At 35.8% G+C, this 15,960-nt stretch overlaps 1 protein-coding gene across 1 annotated transcript; it reads right to left on the bottom strand.

Moving 5' to 3' along the window:
* Positions 1-1,268: 1,268 nt before the first annotated feature.
* Positions 1,269-4,378, bottom strand: LOC110800678 (60S ribosomal protein L5). The gene is made up of 9 exons (XM_022005987.2): positions 4,235-4,378; positions 3,236-3,305; positions 3,026-3,117; positions 2,683-2,809; positions 2,501-2,580; positions 2,202-2,318; positions 1,915-2,049; positions 1,659-1,828; positions 1,269-1,553 (listed from the first exon to the last, which is right to left on the bottom strand). The coding sequence occupies exons 1-9, from the start codon at positions 4,235-4,237 to the stop codon at positions 1,439-1,441; spliced, it is 909 nt and encodes a 302-aa protein (XP_021861679.1). The 5' UTR covers positions 4,238-4,378; the 3' UTR covers positions 1,269-1,438.
* Positions 4,379-15,960: the final 11,582 nt, after the last annotated feature.

The following is a 15,960-nucleotide window of genomic DNA, read 5'->3' as shown; positions in this document are numbered from 1 at the left end:
ACGGAAGCAAAAAAGCAACGGATTCCATCCAAATGAAGGGACTAAACTGCTCCTTTTTGCAAAGTTTATGGACTTTCAGAGCGGTTTACTCTTAAGTTTTAGTTTATGAATATAATTGATTACTTTTTAGATTCAATTTACAAACAACTTTTCATGTTTGAAGTCAATGAGATTGAAATAAAAATGTACACCTGCCAACAATCAATAATTAGGGAGTACTAAAATGGTTGTGCTCGTCCTAAATGTACGCACTAAGGACACAAGCCATTTTGGCTGCACAACCATCAGATTAATCACTAAATGCTGACATGGAGTAACAAAGCAAAACATTGCAAATTTTCAAAAACCTTCAATATGGAGGAACAGTGCAAAGCAGAATTTTGTAGAGTAACGTCACAAATATGTTCTAGGCAAATTCAACCGCAAGACTTGGGACACAACATTTAGGACTTCATCTAACACCATGCAATAATCAAAACGAAACCAAGGAAACAACTGCTTAATTCTGTCATTTCTTAATATCTCATAACATCTAACGAAAGAATGGGTTCTAATGGATAAAGGTTTTTGCAAATTTGAACGCAGATAAAGATAACGAGATTTGTAAAGGGGACAAGCACAAGCTCCATTCGTCAAGATGACGAAATTGGGAAAGTTTCCAACACGATTAATAAAAATCAGGTTAGTATTAAGGTTTCCAAACCTTTTATATTCAACATGAACACAACCCGACATGGGATGTTTGCCAGGTCTAAGACTAGTTTGGTTGCATAACAAAATTTAGTGTTTCGCGCACTCTACATCCTCTATCAGAGAACCACCTCGAATAATTCATCAAACAACCAACAGCCTTTCAAGAGTTTCAACCCAGAAAAGGCGAGTAGTTTTGGTTTATGAAGTATGATTTCTTAATTTTTAGATTCAATTGAAAGACAACTTTCCAAGTTCTGTGCCATTGAGATTGAAATAAAATATTTAGGGAATACTGTAAAGGGTTGAACTCGTCTTAAATGAAACCAATTTGGCGGCGCAACCATATGAACAATCACATGCGTTGTATTATTAGACGAGTTATTCTAAATGCAGACAGCATAGAGTAACGCAGGATGTTGCAAAAACCTTCAGCAAGCCGTACTACGTATGCAGCATAGAGTAACAGTGATAGAACATTGCATAATATAGCTACAAATATAATCTAGGCAAATCAAACCACCAAACCTTGGAACACAACATTTAGGGCGTCAACTAACACCATGCAATAAACTAAATGAAACCAAAGAAACAACTGCTTAATTCTGTCATTTCTTAAATATCTCATATAACATCTAACTGCAAAAATGGCAAATGTAAATGATCTCAAAACTTGACGTTCCTGAGTTAAACAACAGAAAACAACAAAACTCGTCATCATAACTTCCTAAGCTTGACAATGGGATTTTCATTCTTCATCTGACTCGTCATCATCATCAGCTCCCGCAGCAGCGTTTAGGGCATTCAATCTCTTGATCAAGCTAGCCTTCCTTTCGTCGTAGGTTAGCTTCTTCAAATTGTACCTGCATCACAAAAATCATGTCAGCACACCAAAGGTTTTGATAGAGCTAGAATAATGCAGCCACATCCAAGACCATATTACAAAGACTAATTACTACAAGACTCACCTCTTGTGCTTCATTGGTTGGGCTTTGTCAGACTTCTTCACAGTAGGATCAGCACGGATGGCAGCATGGACTTTCTTGTACAGGGCCTCTAAGTTATCAGCCTCAATCCCTCTCTTAATGTATTCACTGAAATGAGTCTGGTATTTCTCAGGCTCGTCCTCAGTGAGGGTCTTAAAATTACACACATCAGAAAGTTTAGCACCTCGGAGAATACAAGTGAACAATTTACAGAACAATTTACAATCTAAACCCTTACCCTCATGTAACCAGCAACATGCCCACCGTAGATGTACTTGCGGTGAACCTCAGCATCAAGTTGCTTGCCATCCTTTCCAAAGCCAGCAAATCTCTTGTCACTGTGGGGAATATCCAATCCACCGTCTAGTGCTCCCTGTTAAAAAATAAAGATTTTTTGTTGGAAAAGAATGAACGTTCTTCAAATACCATAAAATGTTAACAAAAATATAATCACATGACAGCAGCAAAAGGTGTTCCACCCAAAAACAGCAGCACATTTCCCCTACCAAATACATAGAGCTTTACCTTGAGAGCGCCAAAAACTCGGTTGCCGGTAGTTGTCCTTATAAGGCCAACATCAAGAAGAGCGCGGAAAGGCCTCCTAGTTTCAGCTGGTTCAACAGAGTAGTCTTCACCAGTAGCCTAACAAACAAAACCATCAGAGACAACCCTATACTAAGGGTATACTTGTAATCACACATATGTATGATATTAATATATGTACGAGCCCCTGGGACTCGTGTATATAATAATGCCATACAGTGGTACAATTACGAGCATACCCTTAGTATAACTCAAAAAATAACAATTGTTCCCTCAGCTACCTCGACATTGCCTTCGTATTCCTGGTCCATCTCAAGCATCTTTAGGACCCTTCTTGCAAGGAGAAGTCCAGTGCAGTATGCTGCATAGCCAGTCAATATGAAACGTAATTAAACACCACGCATAACACAAAGCATTCACATGGAAATTATTCACCATGGCACCTAGCAAAAGGGATATTTACCGGCAGCGTAGTTAGTAAGTCCTACTTCAAGTCCATAACGAGGGAGCTCGTGAGCATAAGCTGCAGCAAGTACAATATCCCCAGTGATGCTTGCAGAAATAATTTGTGCAGTTACATCTTTGTTGGTCTGTATATAGGGTTAAGGCTGAACTATAAAAAATGGAGGCAATGTTCTACATTAAAACAATACCATTTCAAGTTGAGTTACCCAAGTACAGATTTGAGTAGAAGTTTACAGAGATGAAATATAATGTGTATTGAATCTTTATGCAATTCACAGATAAAGCCATATTTATGCAACAAAATGTAGAATAGAACAGTACATAAGGAAAGCAAAGGATACAAATCGGACAACAAAGCGGTACTTTGGTGTGTTATACTTGTTCTTGTCTTGATTGATCAACCGATTCCTAGCACGGTAATCAGTCTTTCCCTCTGTTAAATCAAAGAAAGAGAGTTACGGTTATCAAATAGAACCAAACATATCAATCAAAAGACTACAAAATAGGCTCTAGACAACCTAGGAAATACTGAAATGTTCAAAATGTCTCACCTCTTCTTCTCTTGAACTTAACTTGGAAACGCTTGAAGTAAGCCCTTGTTTTCTGAGCCTTCACAAAGGCCTGATTAACATAAAAAGCATATCAGTAAAAGTCACATAAACCATACTACACATCAATGAACCCTATTCACAAAGGAAATGGGGCAATCAACACGATGGAATTGATAATAAGCAAGTAATACTTCAAATTTTGTAATACGAGTAGCAGTGCACTTATACTACAATGTCACTTGAACACTTAGTCACCAATCGACCAATCATCAAATGAAAGGTGGTTTCCATCCCGAGAAATACTAAATATTATTTTAAATCCTAACAATTTCAAGAGTACCCTTATTCGGCATACACTAGTAGCCCGAAAATCAAATTTATGAATATTCAATCAATTTCATACCCGCAAAATATTAAACTTTATCACTAAAATGTCCCAGAAATATCTCCCCATTTAAAAGGCATTATTATCACGAGTGATTTGTAAAAAGAAATTCAGAAAAACAAAATTTAGGATCAGAGCTGATAGACCTCCACGAAAATTACCCCTCGTCTAAATTACATAAGTTTTATAGAACATAAAAACGAAATCACTATCTGCCCAATTATCAACGTTACAGAGAGTACATGCATTATGTCAAAAATGTTCTGCGAAATCCCAAATCCGATCTCAAATTATTTCAATAGTCATGCTAATTTTATACGGAAAAGAAGCAACATTTGTACGAAAATAAATCAAAACAAACAATCTGAAACCAAGCAATCCATTTCCAAAGCAGATCAACTAGATAGAGAACCAAGCAACAAATATAATAAATCCTAAACCAGCATAGACGAAGCAAAAGGGAAACTAAAACCTAACAACAAATCAATCAATTCAATGAAAATCAATCAAAGTTCATATGGGATTTCAGGTTCAAACCATAAAAACGATAATCACGAAGAGAAAAAAAAAGTTCAACTGCAACGGAGAGGAGAGATAGAGAGAGTGGAGCTCACCATTGTTGCGAAAGCTGCTGAGGAGAGAGAAAGTGGAGAGAGAAAACGCGAGAGAGCAGCTCAGAGTAGACTGCGGGTTTATTATGAAGGGTGGAAGAATGAGTGAAGGTGTTAAAAACCCTAGGGTTTCATGTTGGGTTTCTAGATCGACGGTCACGATCCTTTCTAGGGTTGTTAAGGCATTTTATCTTGGTTCGACTTTAGCCTTGGGATTTTTAAGCCACAACTCAACTCCATTGGTTAGGTTCGAAATGTTCACTATTAGTGTTCTTTTTCCATTTTTTTCCTTGAATCGATAAATTTTAATACACAAATTCTTATTTACAATGGGTGCACAATAAATATTGTACACCGGAGTAAAAGTTGACTCAAAATGCTTAAAAGTTACATTTATATACGTAAAAATTATCTATTTTTTAATGATAAATTTTTTCATTTGAATAAAAATTATTTCTTCAAAATCACTAATAATGTATAAATTAATCGTTTGACCCTTTAAAATGTTTATCTAACTTTATAATATAAAAGTTACAGAAAAATAGGTTAAAGTTATGAAAATTTGCATAAAAGTTATCTTGGTGTACAATAAATTTATTGTACACCTTGTGCGCGCAAGACCTTTTGATTTTAATAAGTTAAGTTAAGTAACTCACGTTTGTGAAAACTAGTGTTTTATTATACCGCATCAGTGTGATGTTGTTTCTTCTCTATGGATCCAACTGATTAGAAGTCTTTCTTGATTTCTCATTACTAAAACTTACGGATATTTCATGAAATACCCCCGGGTTTTGCCTTAATTCACCAAATGCCCATCAAGTTCCAATAATTCACCAAATACCCCTCACAAATGACTTAATACCCCAAATACCCCTCCATGACGTCATCATCCTCAATTAACTCAATTACCATCTAATTAACCCACTCATTTACCCATTTTTCCTAATTAACCCATTTTTATTAATTAACCCATCTTCTTCCTCTCACTTCTTCCGCCACCACCCCTTCTTCATCTCCCTTCTTCCGCCACCACATCGCCCCCGTTTTCTCCCTCCTCGACCCCATCACCGCCGCCACCACCTCGCCCCCATTTACCATTTGTCGCCCCTCGCCTTTTCCTCCTCCCTCACGTCCTCCCTCCCTACATTACCACCACCACCGCCACTCATCATCATCATCTGATCTACTCCTCCGACAACACCAACACCACCAGCCTCCTCCGACAACACCACGTACACCAAAATCGACGCGGGATCTCCTCATCCGACAACATCAACACCACCAGCCTCCTCCGACAACACCACACCAAAATCGACGCCGGATCTCCTCCTCCGACAACACCAACACCACCAGCCTCCCCCGACAACACCACACCAAAATCGACGCCGGAAGAATCAAAGAGAACAATCGCCGCCGTCGTCAAACCCAGAACCACAAAAAAAACAACCGATATCGACACCAGAAGAAATGAAGAGAACAACCCACATGAACGAAGTTGGGTTCTCTTTCCTCCATCAATCCCAAACTCAATTTTCTTAACAACTGTTTTCGCACAAAACCCCTTTCATTTTCATCAAAATTAGCCATGTTCTTCACCTAATTCTTCAATGCTCGATTTTGGGTATTATTATTCTTTACCTGATTTGTTGTATGTTGGGATTGCAATTGATGTGTGTGAATTAGTCGTAAATGGAAGAAGGAAGGAGGGAGAGAGAAAGATATGGGAAGGTCAGGGAAGAAGGAAGGTGGTGAGGAGAGAGAGTGAAGAAGGGGGGCTGCCATGGAAATCCTTGAGGTGGGTGGTGGGTTAATGGAAGAAGGAATGGGAGTGAGAAAAGAAAAAGAAATGGGTGGGTTAATGGGTGGGTTAATATGTTAATGGGTGGGTTAATGGGTTAATGGGTGGGTTGATTAGGAATTAGGGGGGTTAATTAGGGATTAGGTGAGTAATTAGATCGTAATTGGTTGATTATGAGGATGATGACGTCATGGAGGGGTATTTGGGGTATTAAGTCATTTGTGAGGGGTATTTGGTGAATTATTGGAACTTGATGGGCATTTGGTGAATTAAGGCAAAACTCGGGGGTATTTCATGAAATATCCGTAAAACTTATATATGTCGAATTTATATCTAGATCAACTTTTACCAAATAGTTATATTTTCTAATCAAATAATTTCACATTATGGCCAAATAGCAACGCGCGGATGGTGCAGGGACCTACACGTAGATCTACGTGCACCTGCACAAAACGCAAAAATATTAAAACAAAACGCAGAAAAAGCAAAACAACGAAAAAAACATAATAAACTAAACAGAAAGAACATGATAGAGTAAACGAAGAACATTAACTAAAACCTGAAAAGAACACTAATGTTAAAAAATCAAAGAAAAGGTAAAAAACGAAAAGAATATATTCTCTCTCCTGATAAACTATAAAAAGAACAACTATTTTTCAAAATGAACATCTTGTGAAAAATGCAACAGAAAAACAACAAAAAATCAGAAAGAACATAATAAAGTAAACTAAAAGAACATTAACAAAAACCTGAAAAGAACATATCAAGTAAAACACTAATATTAACAAATCAGACAAAAGATACAAATATGAAAAGAACATATTCGTTCTCATTTAAAATTTTATAAAAAGAACATCATGAGAAAAATGCAGGATAAATAGAACAAGATAATCAAATATTGATAATAATACTTGAAAAATTTAAAAAAAAAACGTCAAAAAACCTAAAAAGAACATAAATCATTAAAAATAAAAGAACAAATAAACTCAAAATTAATAAAAACATAAAACTACATGGGAAAAAAAGCAACATATGAGAAAGAACAACAAAAGTAAAAGAACAACAAAAGAACAATTTTATTTAAAGAATGTAAATGAAAAAGAACCACAAAGTCTGGAAAAAAGAACAACATTATTTTTAAGATTAATGTTCTTTTAGAAGGTCTTTTTGTTCTTTTAATAAAACGACGATACTTGAAAGGACGAAAATTATATTTCAAAGAAAGAATTATATGTATGTTCTTTTAAAAGTTGTTATTGTACTTCTAATACAATTTATTATTAAGATTAAAAATGTGTTTTAATTCCGTTATTTATTTATAAAAATAACTCAACACAACACTGAAAATATGTAAAAGAACAATTATTGATGATATAAAAGAACAAACAATGCTGATGACACATAAATAATATGCTATAAAAAAAACATTAGAATTTAAAAAGAACATTAGAATTTAATAAGAACATAGAAATAAGAACAAGGAAGTGTACCTTAATCACCCGATGCACATTCATCAGCAACATCAATACCTTTGAATCGATAAAAAAATACAAAAACTAGCGAAATTAAACTAGTATTTTGCTTAATTAACTAGTTTTCGATAAACGAAAATCAATTAAAATCACATCTTAGAGAGAGAAGGAGGAGAAAATAAATTTCGAACTTTTTCTCTCATAAAATCTCTCTTTTGTTGAGAGAAAATAAAACCTCTCCTCTTTCTCTCTCTAAAATGTGTTTCTAAAATGAGAAATGATTGAATTCAATAGGAGAAATATTATATATATAGAAAATGAAAAATAAAACAAATAAAAAAAAAGAGGAGGAAGGAGAAGAAATATAAGCAGTGTTCATAATCAGAACGGTGCACTTGTTTTTTTGGTACAAATATGAAAAGAACATATTCGTTCTCATTTAAAATTTTATAAAAAGAACATCATGAGAAAAATGCAGGATAAATAGAACAAGATAATCAAATATTGATAATAATACTTGAATTTTTTTTAAAAAAAACGTCGAAAAGCCTAAAAAGAACATAAACCATAAATAAAAGAACAAATACAGGGGAAAAAAGCAACATATGAGAAAGAAACAAAAGTAAAAGAAAAGAACATTCAAAATCTGCATGAATACTAAAAAAAAAAAAGACACAAAGAAAATTATCAGTACATAAAAGAACAACAACAAAGCCTAAACGAACATATTAAGATAGAGAAACGAACAACTATAAAAAATTTCAAAACAGTACCAAAAGAACTGCGAAATAATTGCGAAGTAATTTCGAAATCATAATCATCAAAATCATCAAAATCTATAGTATAAATACATTAATCAAAGTAATTGAGAAATCGGATAACTGCGAAATCAAAATCATCAAAACATGTAATTCGTTATTAAAAAATTGAAAAATTACCTTCACAAATCTGATTATCAGCTGAGGAATTCAAATTTGAAAAAGAAGAATCAATAGAATTTGATATTGGGAAGTTGAAAAATCAACCAATATCTGAGAATTTTCCATTACTTTCTCTCTCTAAAATCAAATTTACAGTTTATCATAGTTTCTCTCTCCTCTTCACAGTTTCTCTCTCCTCTTCACAAATTCTGATTTCAAAATTATGAAAAATACAGGAATATATACCCGCAAAAGAAGCGAAAACAAAAGAACATAATAAAACACAGCTGAATAGAACAGAGCAGTCTTTGTTCTGTTTTTGAACAAAAAAAAGTTCGTTTGTTCTTTTCTTCTTTAGATTTAATAAAAAAACGCGCGTTTTGTATTTAATGGCTGTCGTTTTGACACCAGTGCACCAAGAGCACGGTGCACACACCTGCACCATCAAATTTGCGGCCAAATAGTTACGTTTAGTTATTATAATCAATCATACTTTCTAATCAAATAGTTGCACTTTGACATTATAGTTTTTTTAAAATGATATATCAGCGGTCTTATATGTATCGCGATCTGTTGACATCTTACACGAACAAGCAACAACACCTTATTTTGTAGGGCGATAAAGGTGTTCTAGGGGTACTGCTCTTAAAGGACGACATGCCTGTTTATGTATAGGTCTCGCTCGCGAACGAGTAATTTTGTAGAAAATCACCAAATTACAACCCTTTTATGACAAAGTTAATGCAAAACGAAATGCTTAAGAAAACAACACACAGATTAAAAACAAATTTCATTGATTGATATATAGGCCCTGTTTTGTTAGGAGCTGTTAGTTATTAACTGGTCTGACTAACTGTTAGCTGTTAGCGGTTTGTATTAGTTGGTTTGACTAGCTGGTTGAATTAGCTATTTGTGTAAAAGTGTTTGATAAATTAGTTGTTAGTTGTTTAATATGTAAAATGACCATTAAGGACATTGACATAATTTGTTGTTTGATACTTTGTTTATTAATAATATTACACAAATGGTTTATTGTGTTGATTTTTTTTTTTTTATTTCTTGAATAAGAATTGAATAAATAAAACAAATTTATTATTAAAAAATATTATTAATTATTAATTATTAATTTTAAATATACAAATTCTTGATTTGCAAATAGAGAAATACTACTCATAATATTACAACCATGATTGCAATAGTTTTCAAGTATATATATGCATAAACCCTAAAACTAGACGAAAAACATAAGAATAAACAGAAATCGAACAAAATGAACACAACGAAAACCAAAAAACACACAAAAGGTAGAATAAACCCTAAAACTAGACGAAAAACATAAAATCGAACAAATACAAGTAAAATGTAGAAAAAAATAGGAAGAATTGAAGAAGAGAGAAGTAATATCACAATTCGACCTTCTAAAACCCTAGGACGAACAAAAAAAACAACACCACTACGAAGAAATTGAAGAATCAACAAAGAAACAAAGAAGAATGAGAGAAAACTTACAGAAATTAGGCGAAATTGAAGAAACATTGAGCGAAGAGACTCAGAAACCCTAGAGCGAACAAAAAAGAGCAAAAAACACAAAATTAGTACGAAGAGGTGAACGAAACAACAAAAACAAAGAGAAATGAGAAAGAACTTACAGAAAAATGGCGAAATTTGAAGAAACTAAGCTAGGAAATGGTTTCTCTCTCCTCGGATGGAAGCGCGAAGAAGATGAACAATTTCTCTCAATTTTCTCTTTCCTGAAGTGAATAGTGAAAATAAAAAGAATTAAAAAAAATCCGGACATAAGGAATCTATACGAGACCCGCAAACACAGCCCGTGGGTTATTTAAAACCCATTTACCCGCGAGAAACCTTTGATGGATAGTCCTCTAACGGTTAGACCGTCTTTCTTAAAAGTTTGTATTTATTTAATTTCTCTTTTACTCTATTTCTTCGTGTCACTTTGTTTCATCTTCAGTTTTTAATTACAAAAACTTCCTTTCTTTCAAACCCTAGCATTTTGTTATGGCCAATAGGAGTACTGCTAACTCCAAACGTACGGGAGTCCTAGTTCATTCTCCAGTCGATCAAAATTTAGGTCCTATGTTTAATTGGAATCAATCAGTTATCGGAGTTTTTTTTGGGCCTCCCCCTCCTTCTATTTTTGTGGTTCAACATATAGTCGATTCTCAATGGCTAAAGCGTGATAGGATCATAGTAAGAAGGTTTGACATATATTATTGTTTTTTCTTTGATCATCCCCGTGATGTGGAAGCGTTGGTGGAGCAATATACGACAGTCATGGATGGTCGTATTATTACATTCCGAGGAGGTAGTGCTATTATGGTCCCTGCTCATGAGAACTTTGATGAAGCGAGTCTATGGGTTAGAGTATGCGGTCTCCCGTTTGGTTTTCTTGATCAACAATGGGTGTTGGAGGCTCTACATCATGTTGGTTATGTGGAAGAGATTGATCCTCAGGGGTTTCTTGATGAGCCAGAATTTCGGGCCAAGGTAAAACTCGATCTTTCTAAACCTATTATTCCTGGTTGTAATATTCCACTTCGAGATAATCAAGCTTCATGGGTTCCTTCTCGGTATGAGGGTGTATTTAAATTATGTAAAAAGTGTGGTGTTGTAGGGCATTACACTTGTAATTGCACTCTCTCGAGTTACTATGCTTCTAGGTGGGCTAGGAGTCGAATGGAGACCTTATAATCCAGTGGTTTTCAAGTTTTATATGGTCCAGCAGGTATGTCATATTACACTAATATGGTGGAAGGGTCTTTAGATATTTTCAAGAATAGGAATACTAGGGTAAATTTGTTGTTACTTGGCCTTTTTGTTAATCTTGAACCACCTCAACCACTTGTGTTTTATGGTAAAAATAATGATGATAATAATGGTGATGATCCTCTGTATCCGGGTAATGGTAGAGGTGGTGCAACTGTGGGAGATGACTCAAAGGGTTCTGGTTTTTCTCCTCTTGGTCGACACTCTCACAAGGATCTTTCTGTTGAGGGGTTTAATTCTACACAAGTTGTATCTTCGAATATTTCCTTGCAACAGATTCACCAAAGTTAGGGGATGAATCCCTTGATTACTCTCCAGTTACTCTAGACTTCAATAATTGGCAATCGTATGGGATCGCAATGTTTTCTCCTTCTTATTCAAGAATGCAGTGTCGTTATAGTAATGATCTGTATGTTGAGTATTTTCCCTCTGCCTCACATCATCATTCTCATAATCCAGATTTTATAAAAGCCTATTGCTTTGAGGCTGGGGAACCAACTCGACCTAATACTTAACAGGCTTCAGTTGAGCATTCCAGTGATGAAGAATTGAACCATACTCCGATTGGTACTCTCACCCAACAAGTGCAACATTAACATTCTGTCAACCATCAACATGGTGTTGATAATGGTTCTGTTCTTGAGTGTAGGGCTCCAAACCCTTTTGCTGGTGTGTTTGCTAGTGGAGGGGATCCGTTCATTGAAGGGAGGCCTCAACTCTTGTATAGGTCAGGAAAAAGGGGTCGAGAAGGTAGCTTACACCGTTCTCATTCTGATAATTCAATCTGTTCTTCGCTTGACTATGCTCCTACTGATTGGTTCCTTAAGAGAAGGAAGTTGTTGCGTATCAAATATTGGAAGTGTAATGGTAGCTTAGGTAGATGGAAGAAGCGAGGTGGTGATCTTGTTTTTCATTCACAACTAGGGATGGCAATGGGTAGGGTCTGGGTAGGGTCTAGTAATACCCGGACCCGGACCCTAACTTTTTGACATATACCCATACCCTACCCTTACCCTATAGGATCTAAAATTAGAAGACCCTTACCCGGACCTTATGGGTCCGATAGGGTATGGGTAGGGTCTAAGGTCTTATGCGGGTCCGCGTAAAACTATAACTTTTATTTCCTTTTTTGTATGCAATTATATGTAATATGCAAAAAAAAATACAAGAACAACGATTAATAAGGCATTTTAAAACAAATAAATAGCTAGTCTTCAAAAATTATCCTTGTCTTTCCTTAAACACAATACATTTTAAAGTACGAAGCTCATAAATTACAAAATCCCACATTCTTAACTACACAACATTAATGTTAATAGATAGACATCCATTCAGTACTTTAATAGTAGTTATCGTCCATATGTATCATCATCTACTTCATCATCAAGATCCTACAAAAAAAAGTGAAGTACATAAAAATAACAAAATTTAAGTGGGTCTAAATATAGGGTATGGGTAGGGTATGGGTCTTAAGGGTCCGCGGGTAGGGTATGGGTAGGGTACGGGTCTGAAAAATTAAGACCCTTACCCTACCCTAAAAAAAACAGCATATGCCCATACCCTACCCTTACCCTATAGGGTCTAAAAAATAAAGATCCATACCCTAAAATTAGGGTAGGATCTGACAGGGTCCGGGTAGGGTCCTGGACCCGCTACCATCCCTATTCACAACGCTTCACTGATATATTGTTGGCTCGCCAATTTGGTGTTGGACCAGGGTTGGAGAAGAAAAGGGTAATTTCCAGAAATAACAAGCCTAAAGTGGTTGTTTGTGGGATTCCTACTACTGTTAATTCTTCCGTAGGTTTGAGCTTTGTTGCAACTTCAAAGAATGCTGATAATGCTGTTGATTTTAATGAGAATGTTGTTGAATCTGTTACTAATAAAGCTTCTGATATTGCTGCTAATAAGCTTACTGTTTTGGTCGAAAATGTTGTTGACTGTACTATCACTGCTGATTCGGTCATGGCTGTCGCTGATACTGTCATTGCTTCGGCTGTTACTATCAACGTTGTTGCTGCTAATACTGTCAACCTTGTTGCTAATACTTCTATTATTGAAGCTAATACTGTCAACATCGCCGATAATATTGCTACTGCTGCGGCTGCTAATGTTGTCCATAATGTCACTGCAACGTTGAGTTGTGATTTTTCTAGTTTAAACAACAAGCATGCAATGCGTGGGAAGAAGTGTTGCCAATACTTCAATCTCTCTTTAGATTGTAAGAGGAAAAAGTTTCTCTCAGGTTCAGTTGGGTCAGTTTCAGGAGACTTTTCTTTTCCAAATTATGGTACAAACTCAGGAGGGAGTACTTCTGAAGAGGTTTCTACTGAAAGTGATACTCTTGAATCTCACGAAGTAACGTCAGGTGGTCAAGGATCTAACAAGGGTGCGGTGGCTAGCCTTTCGCAGCCCTCACGCTCATTATGAAAATAATATCATGGAACTGCCATGGGACTAACAATGCTTGTTGTCTAGTTGTTCCTTACGTGGTTTGGTTAAAGACCTTTTTTTGATCCTATGTTCATATTTTTATCAGAAACTAAGGCTAGTGTATCTGATGTAGAATCCTCGGTTAGGAGTTGTAAACCTTCTTTTGTATATGGATCCGACTCGATAGGTTCCAAGGGTGGTTTGGTTGTGTTAGGATGGTGCCCATATGATGTCTTTTATATTTTCACCTCCCAAAATTTAGTGCTTTGTAAAATAGTGGTGGATAATACTAATGAAATGGAAATTCTTTTTGTGTATGGGGCTCCTAACGTAGAAGATAGACTTGAAGTTTGGTCTAAGATGCTAGAACTCATTCTTGCCTTTCCTACTTGTCTAGTTCTTGGTGATTTTAACCAACATGATCTTTTCTTAGACAAATTGGGGGGGGGGGGGTCTTCTTCTATTAAGGGATGGGAGGATTTTATACAATGGAAAATGGCTTCGAATTTATCTGATGTCCCTTTCTCTGGTCCTCCTTTTACATGGTCTGATAAAAGAGATGGCGTGAATTTGATTTTGGAAAGATTGGATAGAGCTTATATGTCTACTAAGTGATTTTTAAAGTTCCCAGATAGTAGAGTAACTAATCAACCAATCCTTGTCTCAGATCATGATGCCATTTTTTTTGAAACCTCGCACTTAGGTTTGAAGAAAAACAGACTAAACCAACTTGAAGTTTGGTGTTTAACTTTTTCTGAAATAACTTCTATTGTGGAGGAAGTTTGGAATTTATCCATAGTGGCCTCTCCCATGGTCACTTTGTCAAGGAAATTAATTTTTGCTCGTAATCGAATTCGTAATTGGTGTCTTAAGAATAAGAAATCTCGGGGGATTAACTGGCAACGAAATATTGTAGGAGAATCGATAATTTCAGTGGACTTCTATAAAAAGCATTGGAATATTGTAGGAGAATCAGTAATTGATGCCATTCAACAATTTTTGTCCAGTGGTTTCTTACTGAAACAACAGAATCAAACCTTATTGGTTATGATTCTTAAGGTTTCCTCTCCAAAAGAAGCTAGCCAGTTGCGTCCGATAAGCTTATGCAACACCATTTACAAGTGCGCTTCTAAGTGTTTAGCTAATCGACTCAAAGTGGTGTTGCCTACACTATTTATGAATCACACCATGCGTTTATTCTTGGAAGGTATATGTCGGACAATGTCCTTCTTAGTCATGAGTTATTAACAATCATTAATGGAAGGAAGCATTCTGGTTCTAATTTGGCGGCAATAAAAGTGGACATGAGCAAAGGTTATGACAGGGTCCATTGGGACTTCTTGTTTAAGGTTTTTCGTTCTTATGGTTTTCCACCAAAATGGATTTCACTTATTCAACAATGCGTGAGTACTGTCTCTTATAAAATTCTTGTCAACGGAAGGACTTCGCCTCATTTCATCCCAAAATGTGGGCTTCGACAATGTGATCCTTTGTCCCTGTATCTTTTCCTTTTCTGTATGGATATCTTGGGACGCATGTTAGGGTTAGGAAAAGATATAAAGTTGTTTCGGGGAATTGAAATGTCCAGGCGGGGTCCGAATATTTCTCATTTGTTCTTCGCTGATGATGCCATGATTTTTTCAAAGCTACTACCTCAGCTTGTAGCAATATATTCTCAATTTTGGAGTGATTTGGTGATATATCATGTCAACGACTGAATTTGCAAAAGTCATTTGTGAAGTTCAGTCCTAACACTTCTTTGTTGGACCAGGAAAGTTTCAAATCTGTTATGAGGATGCCAAATGTGGCACAGTTTCAGCCTCATTTAGGGGTGCCAATAGATGTTATTGGAAAAAAAGAGCACTCGTTTTCATTTTCTTATCGATAAAGTAGCTCTGTTACTCATCTCTTGGAATGCAGTCTCTTTGTCGCAACAACGGAAATTGATACTTATTAATTCAGTGGTTATCTCAACGGTTTCTCATATTCTCAACTATTTGGAGATTCCACAGAGCATAGCGAACAAGATTGATTCCATGATCGCGGGTTTCTTCTGGGCAAAGCAAGGTGTTAAGGGTATGCATTGGATATGAAAGATATTCTCCATTTACCTAAAGGAATGGGTGGTCTGGGTATAAGGAAGATTTCTACTCTTAATACAACTTTTTAATGAAGCAAGCATGGAAGCTTCACAACAATCCTCAGCTTCTTCTGGCCAAAGTGTACAATGCAAAGGACACTTCTCCAATGGCAACAGGTTCACGTATTTTGTTGCGCGGTTATTATTCTTGGGGATTTCGATGCTTTAAGAAAGCTAAA

The sequence above is a fragment of the Spinacia oleracea genome, chromosome 2, assembly GCF_020520425.1.
Source record: "Spinacia oleracea cultivar Varoflay chromosome 2, BTI_SOV_V1, whole genome shotgun sequence".
NCBI lineage: Eukaryota > Viridiplantae > Streptophyta > Magnoliopsida > Caryophyllales > Amaranthaceae > Spinacia > Spinacia oleracea.
This window is presented reverse-complemented; position numbering and strand designations above follow the sequence as displayed.

Coding starts and splice junctions, on each gene's coding strand:
- LOC110800678 (XM_022005987.2), bottom strand. Junction 2,319..2,500: donor AATACGAAGGCAATGTCGAG/GTAGCTGAGGGA, acceptor TTTGTTTGTTAG/GCTACTGGTGAAGACTACTC. Junction 1,829..1,914: donor ATGTTGCTGGTTACATGAGG/GTAAGGGTTTAG, acceptor TGTAATTTTAAG/ACCCTCACTGAGGACGAGCC.